This window comes from Acanthochromis polyacanthus, chromosome 5 (assembly GCF_021347895.1).
Source record: "Acanthochromis polyacanthus isolate Apoly-LR-REF ecotype Palm Island chromosome 5, KAUST_Apoly_ChrSc, whole genome shotgun sequence".
Lineage (NCBI taxonomy): Eukaryota > Metazoa > Chordata > Actinopteri > Pomacentridae > Acanthochromis > Acanthochromis polyacanthus.
In genome coordinates this window covers 39553277-39572327 of record NC_067117.1, presented here as the reverse complement: position 1 = coordinate 39572327, position 19051 = coordinate 39553277, and the positions used below count along the sequence as shown (strand labels likewise).

Genomic DNA, 19051 nt, shown 5'->3' with positions numbered 1-19051 from the left:
CTGATAAAACATGAGGAAGCACACTTTACATTCTCAGTGCTTATGAAACACTGAGTCCTTTGTTATACAGGAACATTTTTAGTGTCTGAAGTCATCTGTGAACAATTACTAATGTTTACAATTGTTGATGATATCATACAATAGTATCTGACAGCCCTTTAAAGAGTGATAGAAAAGTAGGGAAAGAGAACAATATGCAAAGAACCATATATGAAACTGAAAGAAAAATAAGCTCACTTATAAGCTCAATTAAATAAAGTTACAGTAATAACAAATGAGTACATGCTTGTGCAGGTTCTAAAAAATGTTTTAAATTGCATCAACTCTCAATAATAGTGCTATTGTTAAGTTGACAGGTGTATATATATATATATATATATATATATATATATATATATATATATATATATATATATATCCATCCTTCTAAAGAGGAACAGTGATGATGGCAGTGATTTTCCAGCCTAATTGCATGGACATGGTTAGAAAATGAACTGTCTCAGTTTATGGACCTACAGGCTCTGTGTTATTTGCATGTCTGTATCATTGCTTCACAGAGAAAATGTTTGCCAAGTCAACTGGAAAATGTGATTGGAAGGCTTCACAAAGATTTCATTCAATTCAGTTTTATTTATATAGCACCAATTACAATGAGATTGTCTCAAGACGCTTTACAGAACCCATATGCCTGAACCCCAGAGCAGCCCTAAGGCGACAGTGGCAAGGAAAACACTATTTTAACAGGGAAGAAACCTTGAGCAGAACCCGGCTCTTTATGTGGGGGACCCATCTGCCGGCTGTCCGGGCGGGTTGAGCGGGACAGGAGAGGTAGAGAGGGAGAGGTAGAGGGGTAGAAAGGTGGAGAGAGGGACAGATGGGAGAAGAGGGGAGTGGGGAACTAGGAGCACAATTATAACACACAATTGGATACATGCATGATAAGATAGATGATACATACAAAGTACAAGCTAACACTGAAATTGATTCACACTTTACTTTTATGGCGTACGGCTCTGGCATTAAATATACTACATCTATAGCTGGTAGAAAAATTCAAACAGTATGTAGATGAGCATGTCAAGTACAGTGAGAGTGATGCAGAGTAGCGACGATGATAGAATAAAAACAGAGTTGCAGCTGTAATCATGAGGTATAGAACAAGTCATTGTACCATTAATTGAAGTTGCATCCTAAAACAATTCCAAAACAGGGTTTCTCTAGAGTGACAAGTTTTATTTATGAAAATTGGAATTGTCTTTGAAATCTCATGCAGTTCAATGTGGCCAATCATGGATGCTCCACTACCACCATCAAAAAACCACCCCCTAAATTTTATCATGCCTTCTGCTCATCTATATATAACTAGCCCTGAGTGCACACATGGCTTTCTTGATTTCTTCTAGGTAAGGATTATGGAGGTCCCCATTGTTACTCTGAATTGTTCCAGCCATCAGTCACTAAAACATAAGTTTTCTTGGTTTTTTTCTAGTTCCCAATTTCAATTCCATTCAGTGGTGAAGAGGCACATATTTTGACATTGCTCTCTAGTTTATTTACCTGTGACAGTGCATTGTTGAGTCAGTTCTAAGAAAAGAAGTGGTGTGTAGATTCATTTGAAAAGTGTCTGTCTTAGGAAACTTGTAGGAAGTTCATGCTAAATGCCCCACAAAACACTACTCAAAATCTGTTTTGCAGGACTCCTCATTTCACTGAATCTCTGCAATAGATCTGAAGAGGTCGAAGTGAGCAGTAGTTGCAGTAATGCCAGGTTGAAATGAACTGGAATTCAATGTTAAAATGTAAAGGCAGCTTTTATTAGTGAGGGGATGTTTAGCATCCTGTGTTTCAATAAATGCCCATTAACCCTTACACTTTTACACTGCAACTCTGTAGAAGTTACATTTTAATTTTCTGTGGCATGAAATTAATATTTTGTACACTAGTTCTCTGTATCTACGTTGTTTACCAAGAGTCACAAAATGAAAAATTCACAATGTGCAAAAACTATTCCCAAACTGTTTAACTGTGGAACCATGGGCAACCAAAGTTACAGTTTTCATCACGAGTAAACCTCATTACACATTATCATCACAGAAACTGGAGTTGTCTGGCTTTGTTAGCTTACTTCTCACTGAAACATAACATGTTGTTATGGAAGAGCTGAAGAGGCTATAGCTTATATAAGGTATACACAGTAAGAAGGGACTGTGTCTCAACAATGAATCCAGGAATCTGTGTTTGTGTAAGTCTGGCAGTGAGACTGTCCTTCAATTTTCTTGTCATACTTTCAGTCAATCTACTTGAAACCTAGCTCAAAAAGTAATCAGAGAGTGCAGTACTCCTTGCCTAGCTGCGCTAGACAACCCATGGCAACGAATTTAATTCTCTGCCAGGGTTGGTCTAGTTACCCTCGGTAAGCCTCGAAGTTGGATTCTCCTAAAACTGGCCGACGAATCACCATGAAGTGTAGAGTCAGAAGGCGGGCGTAACTAAGTGACGACAGAGGCGCGATGATTCTGACAGAAACAACTGGAAACAACTAGCCTAGCCGTGCTAGACAACCCACGGCAACGAATTTAATTCTCTGCCAGGGTCGACAACAAAAACGACAACAGTCGTTGAGCTCCATTAGCACCGACTCTGAATAATCTTTCTGTTAACATGTCTGTAATATACATGAGCTTCACCCATTGACTGTATAAATAAGGCTTCACCAAACTCCCGCATCCTCTTATTTCCGGCGCTCTAGGAACTACGTCAGCCTATTCGTTGCGCTGATTGGTTGTATACCTACCCAACTGCTGCAGAGTGATTTGAAAGACAACCTTTTAGCCTGCCTCCCTCCCTGCCGAGAGTTCCTAGACCCTTGTGTCTTCAGAGCTGGGTCTAGTGCGGCTAGGCTACAGTACTCCACCAAGGCTGTTCAATCCACCATATGGCATTGTCAGAAATGCAACATTTGTTTATTAGTTATTGATAACCAGAAATCACGGCAACATAGAATGTGGCCATTTAATATAGATATACTACAAACAAAGGACCTTGTGCTGAGCAGAGGCATGTATTGTGCATATGCACGGATACCGAATCGCATGACCTGAATATGTAGCGGGCGATGGGAATTGATGGGACTCGGAAATACCCCCACAATTTAATCAGTTGTTCCTTGCATCATTTCCAATGGATAAGTTCTGATAAGTCCACAGCGATTGCTTTCTAGTAGGATTACAGTCATATGATCATCAGCAGGCAGCTGATGTAGTGTTCACTTATAGTTACAGTGATGCCATGCTGCTATCTCACAATGTTACAGAAATATTTAACAAATCCTTGGATCCAGAATATAAGCCACTGTCATTTCTGATGCTCTCTGAAAATTTTATTCAAATCTGTTAGTCCATTTTTGAGTAATGTTTTCAACAGACATATAAACAGACGGACAAACCAACGCTGATCGTCACATAACTCCATGCGTTCCTTTGGTGAGTAATGAGTGTATTAATGGACCCTTGAAGTGCAATATGACATCCGTCTTTTGTATGAGCAGTTCTTGAGAAACATAAAATGATAAACATTAAAGAGCAGTCAGTGGTGAAGCTGTAGATAAAAAAATCTTGTCCATAATCATGTAAAACATGGGAGTATTTTAGATAAAAAACCATCAAGGTGATGCTCTGTAAGCACCACAGACTAAAAATGGTGAAGCATTCCAGCACAACTGCTGCACAAAAAAGAATTTTGTAGAGACTGCTGTGACTGACAGCAATATTCTGTTTACTGTTTTTCCCAAGCCAAGCAGCATACAGGCTCCAAGAATTACAATGTTTCTACATTCCCTGTTTCATTATATCTTCTGTGTACATTCACAGACAAGTATGGTTGAGAAAGCTGGTTTAAACTAACGAGAGTTGTTACACTTGAAATGATCTCAATTGCTTTCTTTCCCCCAAACTGATACAAAAATGTAATTGCCAGTGATTATTCAAACCTTATTAAACTCCAGTGATGAAGTAACTCCATGTCATAACCATTTCAGTTTTAAGTCACTTAAGTAAAAGTACAAATTCTTCAATTCAAAGAAACACACTCAGTAAACAATTTTCTCCATGTGTCTTTCTGATTGTGAGGTCCAGTGTTTTACTGATCAGAAGTGTAATCATGTAAAGAGAGAGTTAACCTTCTCTCATATTGCTGCTGGTTAAACCTAACAAGGCATCTGATTATTTAAGTATGAGTGTTAACATTTTGACAGTCAGTGTCAAATGTGAAGTAGTTTGGGTGAGTAAAGCTGGAGGTAGCAGTACTGTTGGCTGAGCAAATAACCCCTCCAAATTATTATGTTTTGAGTGGCCACAGTGGCTATAGTGTGAAACACTTTTTTCGAAGAGCATCTCATCATTTAAGTAGAAATTATTTTGGAAATGGTGTTTCTGAAATGTTTATTTGGAATTTATAGTCAAGTAGTAAAACCTTAAATCTTGACAGATGCCCTTTGCATCCAAATCCCAATCTATTCTTCTTGGTTGAATTGCTCTCAGAATATGTATTACATTTATTGCAACTTGCTCCACCTGTGTGTCAATTTCCACATCCACTATTTTCGTTTCAGGTTATTATGAACTGATTATTGCATAGATACACTGAACTACCGGTCAAAAGTTGTTCCAATTTGTATTGGAAATTATGCATGTTAATGTCTCATTGTACTCCATAATGAAAGCATAGAACAAATAAACAAATTATTAAAATAAAAAGAATCAATTTAGAAACCAAAATGTATTCTAAACTTTAGACTCATCAAAGCACCACCTTTGGCAGATATAATAGCTGAACACACTCATGGCATTCTTTTCACAATGGAAATCAAACATTATTCAGAAAGTTCTTCCCAGCTCTGCTGCAGAAGTTCCCATAAATGTGTGGTTCTTGTAGGTTCTTTGCTTTCACTCTTCTGTCCAGTTCATCCCAAACCAGCTCCATAGTAGCCTAGCCGCGCTAGACAACCCACGACAGCGAATTTAATTCTCTGCCAGGGTGGGTCTAGTTACCCTCCATAAGGCTCGAGGCTGGATTCTCCTAAAACTGGCCGGACGAATCACCATGAAGTGTAGAGTCAGAAGGCGGGCGTAACTAAGTGACGACAGAGGCGCGACGATTCTGACAGGAACAACCGGCGCACAATAAACAGTTATCTTTCGACTCGGCTTTGACCACAGCCCTTAAAGATTTGAAGCTAAAATTCAACTTGAAAGATAAACAAAGGACGGCACTGAAGTGTTTCATTGAGAAGAAAGACGTATTTGGACTTGTGCCGACGGGATATGGCAAATCCTTATAAGGTTACCAGCCTGTATGCTGCTGGTTACCTTATACCAGTTGGCTCTGCTGGTTGGGAAGCTAATGGGACTTAGCCACAATCCGCCGGCGCTCTAGGAACTACGTCAGCCTATTTGTTGCGCTGATTGGTTGTATACCTACCCAATTGCTGCAGAGTGATTTGAAAGACAACCTTTTAGCCCGCCTCCCTCCCTGTCGAGCGGCCCTAGACCCTTGTGCCTTCAGAATTCAGAACATGGGTCTAGCGCGGCTAGGCTAGCTCCATGGGGTTTAAGGCTGGAGATTGCAGGCCACTCCATGTTTTCAAGCTCACCATCTGGTTCCATTTTTTTCCTAAGGTAGTTCTAGCATAGCTTGGACTGATTTTTTGGGTCATTATCTTGCTGTAGGATGAACCTCTGACCCACTAGAACATACCAGAGGGTGCTGCATGGAGCTGCAGAATGCTGTGGTAGCTGTTTTGGTTCAGGGTTCCTCTCACTCACTGACCCTGGATCCAGCAAAACATCCCCAGACCATCACGCTTCCTCCTCCATGTTTGACAGTTGATGTTCCACACTGAGGAACCATCCTTTCTCCTACTGGATGGGATACAAAAATCCTGTGTGATGAACCAAAGATTTAAAATTTTGATTCATCAGTCCATAATACCTTCTTCCAGTCTTCAGTAGTCCACTGGTGATGTTTCATGGTCGAGGAAAGCCTCTTTTTCTTATTCTGACATCTAGCAACGGCTTTCTGCTGCAACTCCACCTGTCAAACCTGCAGCTCCAAGTCTTCTCCTCACAGTTGAAACTAAGACTTCTTACTACGACCACTATGAAGCTGGTTGAAGCTGTTGTCCTGTGAGCTCCTATCACCAAGCTGTAGACTCTCACAAACTTGTCTTTTGATTCTGTTGTGGCTTTGGGTCTTCCAGACCTCTTCCTGTCAGAGTTTCCCTCGTCTCTGAGTACCTTTTGATGGTGAAGAAAATTGTACTCACTGACATTTTGACTTTCTTTGCAATTTCTCTGTAGGAAAAACCTACATACCTAACAACGTGTTATGATGGTCTATTTCTCTTCTATTGTTTATTGCCTTGCATTTATAAAACCTAGCTGATCTTCTTCTGCATAATTAGCAACAACTGAAGCTGGCCTGAACTGAACTTTCCTCACCATTGTAATAGCAACACACTACTTTCTGCAGTACAATACTGTTCAAATAATGCTCTTGAGGGTATGGTGCCACAGTGTGATCCAACACTACTTTTATGCAGACAGAGGTGTTGTAAGTAATCAAGAAAAGTTGGGACACCATTAGAATTTTGTAACACCAACTTTCAAGGTGTGATCAACCTCCATTGCTGGCAGTTTGCTTGTCTTTGTACCATTTCACGCTATTCATTGGACTTGAAATACTTGAATTTTAATAAAAAACTGTAAAACCAGAGCATTCTAAAACTTTTGACTGGTAGTGTATGTTAATGTCTAAATATGTTAATGTGGTAGTGGACCAAGACAAAGTCTTATCACCCATGCAGTAGGTTGCCATGTATGAACATTTCATTGGAGGATATACACACGTGGACAAAATTGTTGGTACCCCTCAGTTAAAGAAGGAAAAACCCACAATTCTCACTGAAATCACTTGAAACTCACAAAAGTAACAATAAATAAAAATTTATTGAAAATTAAATAATCAAAAACAGCCATTACTTTTGAATTGTTGATTAACATAATTATTTAAAAAAACAAACTAATGAAACAGGCCTGGACAAAAATGATGGTACCTCTATAAAAGATTGAAAACTATTGGACCAGAGTGACATGATTAACTCAGGTGTGTCATTTAATTGACATCACAGGTGTTTCCAAACTCATAATCAGTCAGTCTGCCTATTTAAAGGGAGACAAGTAGTCACCCTGCTGTTTGGTGAAAAGGTGTGTACCACACTGAACATGGACAACAGAAAGCGAAGGAGAGAATTGTCCCAGGACATCCGAAAAAAAATTATAGACAAACATCTTAAAGGTAAAGGCTATAAGACCATCTCTAAACAGCTTGAAGTTCCTGTGACAACAGTGGCTCACATTATTCAGAAGTTCAAGACCCACGGGACAGTAGCCAACCTCCCTGGACGTGGCCACAAGAGGAAAACTGATGACAAATTGAAGAGACGGATCGTTCGAATTGTATCCAAAGAGCCCAGAGCAACCTCCAAAGAAATTAAAGGTGAACTCCAAGGCCAAGGTACATCAGTGTCAGATCGCACCATTCGTCGTTGTTTGAGCCAAAGTGGACTTCATGGGAGACGACCAAGGAGGACACCACTGCTGAAAAAAACTCATAAAAAAGCCAGACTGGAATTTGCAAAAATGCATGTTGACAAGCCACAAAGCTTCTGGGAGAATGTCTTTTGGACAGATGAGACCAAACTGGAGCTTTTTGGTAAGGCACATCAACTCTATGTTCATAGACTCAAAAACCAAGCATACGAAGAAAAGAACACTGTCCCTACGGTGAAACATGGAGGAGGCTCAGTAATGTTTTGGGGCTGCTTTGCTGCATCTGGCACAGGGTGTCTTGAAAGTGTGCAAGGTACGATGAAATCTGAAGACTATCAAGGCATTCTGGAGAGAAATGTGCTGCCTTGTGTCAGAAAGCTTGGTCTCAGTCGCAGGTCATGGGTCTTCCAACAGGACAACGATCCAAAACACACAGCCAAAAACACCCAAGAATGGCTGAGAGAAAAGCGTTGGACTATTCTAAAGTGGCCTTCTATGAGCCCAGATCTGAATCCCATTGAACATATGTGGAAGGAGCTGAAACATGCCATTTGGAGAAGACACCCATCAAACCTGAGACAACTGGAGCTGTTTGCTCATGAGGAGTGGGCCAAAATACCTGTTGACAGCTGCAGAACGCTCATTGACAAATACAGAAATCGTTTAATTGCAGTGATTGCCTCAAAAGGTTGTGCAACAAAATATTAAGTTATGGGTACCATCATTTTTGTCCAGCCCTATTTCATTAGTTTGTTTTTTTAAATAATTATGTTAATCAACAATTCAAAAGTGATGGCTGATTTTGATTATTTAATTTTCAATAAATTTTTATTTATTGTTACTTTTGTGAGTTTCAAGTGATTTCAGTGAGAATTGTGGGTTTTTCCTTCTTTAACTGAGGGGTACCAACAATTTTGTCCACGTGTGTAATTAAATTTACATCTATTAAAGGCACAAAACACGTTTTATTTGATGTAAAGGATGATATAAAATTCCTTTCTTTCTGTTTAGATTAAAAAATGTATGTGCTAGCATGTATGGGCAACCCTTATAATGACCATGATAAGAGCTTCTAAGTAAAAAATGACCCTGAAAATAGCTCATATGAGCTGAAGAACGCTTTGGTTATGTCCTACAATTAAGCTTGCTCTGAAGGATGTGGGGGGTTTTCCAGCCTGCCTGCTTTAATAGTTCTATCACAACATTCAGCAGCATTTCAACCAGGTGATCCCTCCACAGACACAAACACTTATCTGTCATTTAGAAACGGTGCAGAAGCCATACATAATTCATAGAAAATGCATGGACATTTGTCTTGTTAGCCATGCATTATGTAGCAGGGGAGAGCAGAAGCTGAGCACCATTTTGTTTCACAGCTGTTGTTTGTGTTAGCATTTTAACATGGCTCTTTACTTGATGCAGCACCCAAAATCCATTTCAGTTATGCTTTGCTTTGTTTGTTTTTTTAACCTTTTTTGCACTTGGCCATCATAATTATCATCTTGTATTTTTTCAGAGGGGGGCTTGTGGAGTGAAAAGCATTGCTAAAGGCCTGGGGACTCTGCATCAAACCTGAACCTAACCCATTAAACGGTGTCAGTATGGGTGGTCTTCTACCTGAGGGTCTTCGAGCCAGTTCACTCTTGCAAAAGATGACAACATGTGCAGTGACAGTATTGCCTGATTGAGGCACTTGCGCTGAGATAAACAGATGTCTCACATCTAAATGACATTCTACCACTTGCTAATGATGCTGTGTCTGGGCAACACGGTCTCACGGGGATTCGTGAAACTGTTACGTAAATTTTTTGTTTCTTTTTCGTGCGCACCAACACGATTTCGTCATGTTTTTCGTGCCGCTCACCACGAAATGTTTTTCGTGTTGCTCACAACGAAACCCGCTGTGGTAATCACAGCTGAAAGTGGTTTATACCAGCGGATTCATGACGATCTAAGCTGTCCATCGGCGTATACTGCTTGTGTGATCGCGTTTGCGGCCGCCGGCCGCCGGACATTCTTTAAATTCCTATGCAAATTGGTAAGTGTACCACCGGGTTATGGTTAGGTTATGGTTAGGTTATGGTTAGAGTTATGGTTAGGGTTATGGTTAGGGACGATGTCATGCAAAATATAGCGTTGGATTCGCCATGGTTTTACATTAAAAATATAATACACACATTCGTTTGAAATACGTTCTGGGTGGCACGAAAAGTCCGCCGTTTAAAATACATTGGTGCGCATTTCGTGGTGAGCGGCACGAAAAACATGACGAAATCGTGTTGGTGCGCACGAAACCGAAACAAAAATTTACGTAACAGTTTCACGAATCCTCGTGAGATCGGGCTGGTCTGGGAGGAGAACAGGTCATTCACTCACACTCTGTGTCCTCAATCAGTCACTGGAATTTGGAAACAAAATGGATGCAACAACAAGGCTCCAGAGAGGATTTACAAGCACTGCACTGTGGGATGCCTTGTTATTCAGCTTACCTGTCTCTAAGTAGTCACTCTGTGTGTAGCATTACTATGACAGTCACATTACCATTTTAACATATGCAGCACTGTTGCATTGCACTGTATGTGTTAAAGTCCTCAGGACATTAAACTCAAGTCAGCTGATGTCTGAGTCACAGATTCAGAAACTATAACTCTCAGATATTAGACTGATGCATTTTAGACTGCAAACAGATCTGTTACTGCCTCCACATTTTGCAATATTTAATGTTGTTCTCACACAGTGCAGACACTACACTCATCATAAAAAAATCATGGTATGGGCTGGAATGAGAATCATTCAACAGGACATGACAGTGCTTTTTCACTTTTATGGGACTGGGATAAGAGTATGTTTGTGGAAGTGACTTGGGGAAGGAGAGACAATTCAGTCATGTCTCACCCTCCTGCAGGCTGTTACGGAAATCATGTATTTAATCACTGCTTTTCCATTACTGAAGCCTTCACCACCATTTTCAACTTCAATTCAAATCAACTTTGAGACACCATATGACTTTAACCCCAGGAATCCATAAACAGCTGTAGGAGCTGTATCTTTTAATTTCCCTTGCTGTTTCCATTGTGTAGCTGTTTTGAACGTTATTTGACATTTGCCTGAGTGGGTAGCTCTATAATTAACGTTCTTGCTGCAATGACAAATGGCATTGTTAACATGCACCATTTAATAAACACCAAGTGCTACAGGGGATTTTACAACTGAAAGTGAGCAGTTACAGTTGCAGAACTGCTGCAGTGAACATCAGTGATGTCGTTCATGGCCACAGCATGTAATGCCATATAGAGAAAATATGTATGTTGAAATAGGTTGATGAATGTTTATGCAGAAACATTGGATAATCTAACTAATAATTGAACATCCAAATGATCAAACAAGATTACTGGAATGATTCTGCATATGAAGCTCTTCCTTGTGCACGGTCAAGGAAATTTCCAGCGTTAAGAAAGTCATTGGCTGTTTGGTTGTCCGAAAACACATTTTGGTTGTCCTGTGAGTTGAGGCACCCTTTGAAAGGTGTGTTTGCCTGCTCTGTGAGATGTGAGACAGGCATGTACAGATGGACAAAAGGATTGAGGAGTGGTCCTGCTCTTGAACTTAAGCTCAAGATGCACAGTAATTAAATGGAGATTTTATCTCCATTTAATTACCAAAGACCACACCATCAATTTAGAGCTTGATTGTTTCTTGGATAACAATAAGCATGGTTTTGGTGATGACTGAATTGAGCTGCTGAGAAGGGAGAAAGGCTTCGTCAGGAACCAACAGTGGCCCCCATGCCAGCAGACCCCCCCAAAAACCTTCCATAAGAATCAAATGAAGACTGGGCGTAATGTGAGTCTTGAGGGCTGGAGCGGATGACAAGCTGATGCACTCAAGGCTCATGGTCTTGATTAGGTGATGCGGAACCACTTGACTGCAAGCTGCATCAATACAGAAGGAGTGGCCAGAGGACAGGCTCGAATTCTGGAGACTGTCAGGACTTGCTTGAAGTGGAAGAGGAATCAGGATAAGGTTGCGACTTGACCTTGGCATTAAATTGCCCATTTGATTGATTTGGCTTTGTTTCAGTGAATAGACCAGACAGTTTTCAGAGATGGAGGAAGGTTGGATACAGGATACAGTGGGGGTGTGGCAGGATGAAAGAAATAAAGACCTCTTTGGAGATGAAAGAATCTTTTCAAATGTTTTTATTTCTGTTAAAAGTTTATTACAGTCACAATAATAATAACAATAATAATTATAATTGCAATAAAATTACGCAGTAAAATGAACCCACTGAGGATGTTTTTTTGCTTTTTTCTTTTCACCCTCGTTCTCCCTGAAGGCCCCTCCTCTTGCTCCTCTTCCAGCAGCAGCTCCCAGCAGGGTGACTTTCTTCTCCCCCTCTCCTCAGGCAGTGTGGTAAACCCCTCTGTCTCTTCTTCTTCTCGACAAGCTCCTTCAATTCTGAGCCTGCGATATTGCTGTGAGCTTCAGGATTACTCATTGAAGACAATGGGACGTTGAGTTCCTTGAGAGTGTTTAAAAATCCCATCCAGCCCTTGGGCACTAGGCTATGTGTCTTTTTGTAGGAGACCGACAGATGTTTAAACAAGTTGACGAGAAGTACTGCACATTCTCTCTCTGACTGCTAACAACTGCAGCTTAAGTGTATCATATATCATCTGCTCATATTCTGCCAAATGCTTCAGAACTTAGTGGACAACACTTCACAGTGCAGATGGACAATGACCTGAAGCATACTGCCAAAGAAATCAAAGAATTTTTAAAGCAAAGAAGTGCAATGTTCTGCAATGGCCAAGTCAATCACCTGACGTGAATCCAGTTGAGCATGCATTTCACTTGCTGAAGAATAAATTGAAGGGAAAATGCCCCAAGAACAAGCAGGAAGTGAAGACAGCAGCAGCAGAGGCCTAGCAGAGCATCACCAGGGACCAAACCCAGCATCTGGTGATGTGTATAGGTTCCAGACTTCAGGCTGTCATTGAGTGCAAAGGTTTTGCAACCAGATATTAAAAATGACAATTTGATAGTCTGTCCAATTATTTGTAGTCCCTGAAAAGGGCATGTAGAAAATGTGTTGTAATTCCTACAGTATTCACCTGATTTGGATGTAAATACCCTCATTTCAGTTGCTTCATTGTGGTGATGTACAGAGATGTAATGCTGGAAACTGTGCCAACGACATATGCCAGGAAGGCGAGTGATTGAGGTGTGGTCCTACTCCCCAACTTCAGCAAAAGATTTTATCTCCATTCATGGCTGGTTTATCCTATATACTTTGGTTGATAATAATTTATCTAAAATAGTTAATATATCCTGTTTGTACTGGTATTTTCAGCTATTCTGATTCATTAATTATATTACTGTTCTGTTCTTTTTTGTTGATTTTTATGCCATTTTTCAGGAGCTTTGCTACTTGTGACAATAGTGAAACTGTATGTGGCTTGAATCTCTACTCATCTTTTATCATAAGAATTTATTAAGAGACTAATGTCTTTCTTTAAAAAATGATTTTTCAATAAACACTGCCCATTTCATATTAACATCATACACAGTGTCAAAGTACCATATTCTTCTGGCAGCTCTGTACTCTTAGATGTATGTTACTTTGAATAAAAGCGCCTGTTAAATGAAATTGTAGAAATGTGGAATTGGCAGCCAGGTTATTGTCCTGTTATGAGCAATTTGAATATTAATGTTGACAGTAAGACAGACAGATAAGAAGCAGAACAACAGACACATTCCAAAGTAACACAAAGAGAATCCAGAGACCCTTTTTCAGAGCAAAGAAACCACTTGAGAAGACAGCTAACCTAAAAGTTTCCCCCAAATGGAGCACCTGCAGATCGAATGTTTACTGCTGAATGACCACTCATGGCCTTCTTGGAGAAAACAGAATGTCTTCTACCTCCACCAGAACCTGGTAATAGTCATAAAGTGTGAATTGTGAAGATAACAACACCCCTAGAGAACAGGAGGGTACATTTGTCACTGTGACCTCCTGACCTTCTTTCTTCCGAACACCCAGAACTGAACAATTATAAAATCTGAAAATTAAGGAAATATAGCATCACTGGAGTGCTGATCCCAATATCTGGACTCAATCTGTGACACCAGATTTCAACAGACCAGTATCAAAGAATCTGAAATGTTTGCAGAGAAGTACGCATGACACACAGTTTACTTTCATGTAACCTGAAATTCCACAGTTTGTATTCATGCATAACAGCACGAGATAACATGTTTGATTTTTTTATTATCACCTATTCAGTGGTATTTCAGATCTGAGATTATTATAGATATTTAACAACTGCATTTTACATTTAAGATATTAACTAAAAGTAAGTTCTAAAGGTATTTGGCCTCTGACCTCTCCTGGACAGTGAAGCTCAACACCACACCTCGAGAGGAACACATCCATGATTGGTAAGAGCCTGAATTGAATTTGGCTCCAAAACTTTCTGTATAAAAGAAAGTCATTGGAATGCAGCTTTAGTATGTAAATGTACATACTAAAGCTAAATGGGTGAATTTAGGAATTATAACTGGTTTCTTAATTCCGGAGTGATTCCCAATTGATCACTGCCCCTCCAGTGAAATCACTGTTAATTAGTTTTGCTTTCCTACATTCAATCATTCACTGTTTGCTACGTTTTATTGTTTGTCTGTAGCAGTAGTTAATACGTGTTTTATCTATAACTATTGTTAATGCTGTTGTTTGGAAACTGGAAGTTAATGAAAGTAGAGTTCATGACTTCTGATTATAAGACTGATCAATAGAAGTTCATTTGATAATTTATCAATATTCAGTATAAAATATGATCAATTTCCAGATTATGTCAGATTGTGGCCTAATTGTAAATCAGTGCAAAATGTTCTTACATTAAGTGTAATTTAACATATCGTTAGCCTAATAGCATAGTTGCCTAAGTCATGAAGGCCAAAAAATGACTTAGACAATTATGCTATTAGGCTAACGATATTAAAGTGTTATTACGCTACACTGTCTATACTATTAATGTTCATAGCATAAGATTAATTTATGTTCTTAGTTAAACTACAGTACACCAATGGACAAATTATCAGTTTATTAAAATGTCCCAATAGGCAGATACTGGGATGTAAGACATTCCTCTGTGAAACCCACAGTTGTACTATTAGCACTGCTCAGAATGCTATCAACAGCAGGGGCAACCACCTGGTCTATGCCTTTCAAAAGCCTTTCACCTACATTTCTTTACTGAGGAAGAAAGAATCATCCATCTTAGTGACAATCTGGAATTGTGAAAAATACCTGTGGCTGACGAGGAGGATCCTCAAAATGCCAACAGTGCCGAATGCAAATGGCTCAGTGCTGAATCCTACAGGCAGTGATACCTGCCATGGTACTTGTAGCATATGGATCAGCATGTGTAACTGAAAATGGGATCTGTAATCTTCACCATAAATCACTTGCTACACATTGCATCTGTCTTGTTTTATAACCAGCAAAGCAACAGATGTTTGACATGCAGACACCTGCCAACAAGCTGGGGCTATTAGAGGTCTCACATTTCAGCTTTTCACTCCCTTTACACAGTGGTCTGTCATAGGAGGCATTTCCAGTTCCATATTTTCATTCTGGAAGCCTACATGACTTTACACGTTCACACTTGAAAAATCTCCTAAGATATCTTATACTGGTTCTTCATGCAGATCCTCAATTCATCCTCTGCCTGAAATGAACCATTTTAACCTATTCTAATGAAGCATCCCCTCTAAAAAAGTCCACTTTCTTCTAACTGGCCAACTTCAATCAGTGTGCACCCATGCTTGTGAGCCCTGCCACCTGTATTTTGTGGGTGTGCTGTTCCAGGAGCACATGGTTAGGCAGAGATCTGTGGGATAAGCTCTTCATAAAAGTGGGGAAAAACTGTGGGAAATCTAGTGTCGAGAGCAGTCTGAAGACATTACCTTTACATATGTTTACTTCATTTTTCGTAACTTTGACCACATTTCAGCCTTGGAGCCTCAATGGACGCACTTTGTGTTCCCATTTCCAATCCTTCTTCTTGGCTGAATTACTCTCTAAGTACTTATTGCAGGGAGGAGTGATTAGTGCTAAATTAAACTGCATGGCTTGATCTTTCCCAAAATATCAGTTGCTTTTCTTTGCATCAAACTGTGAGTGAGATAAAATAATTGTAATGTTTTGATTATACACTATTTGCATAATATTAGCTACTGAATTGTTCCAGCTACCATGGCAGGATAGACACAAAAATGCAAGTTGGACCAGGACGAAGAACTGATTTTTACGTGTGAAGAAAGAGAGCAGACTATAACAACTGACAAAAAACATGAATTAAGGCAAGATCATCATTTATACAGAATAGACTGTGAGTCGCCAAGTTCGGCTATTTTCACAGAGTGTTTGCTCTTCTTATTTATTTGAGTCAATGTTTTTAATGATAAACAAGTTAGCAAACTAACAAAACACTGATCATCGCAATCTAGTTTCTGATGGGGCAAGACATAGATGGTACAGATGGTGGTGGTTCAACTCCCAGCCCCTTTACATGCTGACGTGTCCTTAGACAAGACACTGAACTCACTGCCCTCTTGATGGCAGGCAAGCACCTTGCATCAAAGCCCTGTTGCCACTGGTGGGTGAATGTACACACTACCTTTCAAAAGTTTGGGGTCGGTCACCCAGGCAATTTCATGTTTTCCATGAAAACTCCCACTTTTATTCATGTGCTAGAAGAAGCACCAAACGGGTTTCTAACCACCAATTAGTCTTTCAGCACAATTAGCTAGCACAGTGTACCATCTACCATATAGATATTCCATTAAAAACCAGCTGTTTCCAGCTACAATAGTCATTTACCACATTAACAATGTCTACATTGTATTTCTGATTAATTTAATGTTATCGTCACAGAAAAAAATTGCTTTTCTTTCCAAAATAAGGACATTTCTCAGTGACCCCAAATGTTTGAACAGTATTGTATGAAAATGGGTGAAAGAGATATATCGTAAAATGCTTTGAGTATTTTACAATGGGAGAAAACTATATCAGGACAGACCATTTACCCTTTTCAGAAAAATGTCAAATATTGTGGGGGGGGGTTCAAATACTTGACGAATTATGTTAATATCTTTTTTTACTTGCTAGTCTTTTCTTAACATCCATTTTCAACATTTAGTTGAGTCTTTCATGATTCGTGAACCACAGGAAATTCACTTTGCAACTGCAGCTTGTGTTGTTACTGTACCTGTTTTGCCAGTATTCTTCATAGATGTCTTATTAGAGGATTCAGCATCAAAGCCCTCAAGTGTCAGTTCCTGAAACTCTGTGGATACCTTAGTATCCTGGTCCACAATGTTGATTGGGGACTGGTTTTTCTCTCGACACTCAGGATAAGAAGATGCCCAGCCCTCATCTGGTCCATATATACCTGAGAAACATAAAAATGGAAAAGAGATACTAATGAAAAAAACAAAACATTTCTACATTTCAGAGCCTTCTCATGTTGTCTGGCAGCTGCCAGTGAGCACTGGAAAGTTATATGAATCCCTGTAAAAACATTGCTCATACAGTGACCACAGTGAGCCCGACAAGAATCAGCTGCTACAAATGCAAAACATTTTCATTAATTTGGTAAATAGAACATTTCAAAATTATTATTTTATTATATTATTATTATTACTATTAGTATTGTATGTCCATATTGTGTCGCTAGCTACCCTTTTGCAAGATCATTCATCTAATACTATCCTATATATAGGTTTTTCACTGTTAACCTCCTTCTCAACCTGAAAGGGGGACTCTAAAACACCAAAGACTAGTCAGGAGGAAGTCACTGTCTGCATGTATGTGTGCATGGAGGGACATTCACTGAAGGTAATGTGCTGAGTGAAAGCCTGAGGCCAGAAGAGCAACTGAGTCACTTTTTGCAGAGGCTGTGAGAAAAAGATTTAAGGGCAGGTTGAAATGTAACAGAGGCCTGCTAACACCTCAGTGTTTACTCAAAGAGCAGGACTGTAACTGCTGGTGGCACTGGTAGATTGTTCCTAAGACCCCACAAATCCCACCTCTGGTCACAGTAATGTTGGTGCAGATGTGAATACAATAATAATCTTAGTATAAAATGTATGTATAAAGTAGTATGTTTTTCATGATCTTTTTATGTGGGTGTAACAGAGTTAAATATGTATTTTAGGGGCACCCAGATAGCTCAGCTGACTGAGCAGGCAACCCGTAAACAGGCGCTATAGACGCAGCAGCCATGGGTTTGAATCCAGCCCATGTTTCCTGTCTCTCTCCACTGTCCTCTACATAATAAAGGCCAATAAAATAACTTTTTTATTAATTATTATTTCCAATTCATCTTAGTTTATCTTTATGCCATTGTTTTACTGAGATGCTGCACAGTGGCTTGGTGGTTAGTACTTTCACCTTGTAGCTAGAAGGGTCACAGAGGGCTGGAGTCTATCCCAGCTGACTTAGGGTGAAGTAAGGGGACACCCTGCACAGGTCACCAGTCTGTCACAGGGCTACATAAAGAGACAAACAAACACACTCACATTCATGCCTATGAACACTTCAGATTCACCAGTTAACCTCAGCATGTTTGTGGACTTTGGGAGGAAGCTAGAGAAACCAGAGAAAACCCACACATGCACAGGGAGAATATGGAGACTATGTGAAAAGATACCAGACCAAGACGTGAACCAGGGATCTTCTGACTGTGAGGCAATGGATCACTGTGCAGCCCTGATATTAATATTTAATTCCAAAAAAGTACAAGTTGAAAAAAAAAAAGAAAACTGATACAACATAGTGAAATAAAAATAAATAAGTCTGAAAAATCTGCTGGTTTCAAGTGGTTTAACTTGTGACCACACATAACATCACTCACAGTGGTTGTAGTCAAAAGTGTATTTTGTTGCCAAGTATCACAGTGTACTTCAACACCTCAGTACACATTCAATCAAGGTTTAATATTAATCATAAGTATGTTGTATTCAGAGGTGGGTAGAGTAGTCAAAAATTGTACTTCAAAATAATATCACTCAAGTAGAAGTAAAAAGTAGTCATCCAAAAAATTACTCAAGTAAGAGTAAAAACGTATTTGGTGAAAAGACTACTGAAGTACTGAGTACCTGTTTGATTGTAATGTCAGATTATTATTATTATTTTTTTTAGAAATGTTGTGATCAGACAGACAAAAATGTAAAATAATGTGCAAATTCTGGCATTTCCAAATAATAAAATATAAAAATTACCAAAAATAAACAATATCTTTACAAAATGACAAGGTAAGGCACAAAGACACAAATTTCCAAATCCTAATTTTTCACAACATAAAGCTTTTGAAACAAATACCTGTAGTAAGGTAACGTTTGTATGTTTGAACAGTGTAAGCTACTTCCAGTGACAAAAT

The 19051-nt window shown here is 39.4% G+C and overlaps 1 protein-coding gene and 1 long non-coding RNA gene across 4 annotated transcripts in view; one reads left to right on the top strand and one right to left on the bottom strand.

The window, feature by feature from the left end:
• Positions 1–19051, bottom strand: part of LOC110970352 (receptor-type tyrosine-protein phosphatase gamma-like) — a 532505-nt gene that overhangs the window by 223188 nt on the left and 290266 nt on the right. For all 3 annotated transcript variants that reach the window (XR_007941817.1, XM_051947993.1, XM_051947994.1), the window contains exon 3: positions 16880–17062. Coding sequence is in view for 2 of the 3 variants with exons in the window: in XM_051947993.1 (XP_051803953.1) it covers positions 16880–17062 (183 nt within the window). In the remaining variant the exon portion in view is untranslated. The remainder of the gene's footprint in view (positions 1–16879; positions 17063–19051) is intronic.
• The window catches only part of LOC127533963 (uncharacterized), a 196807-nt gene that overhangs the window by 8665 nt on the left and 169091 nt on the right, over positions 1–19051 (top strand). The gene's annotated exons all lie outside the window — the stretch shown is intronic.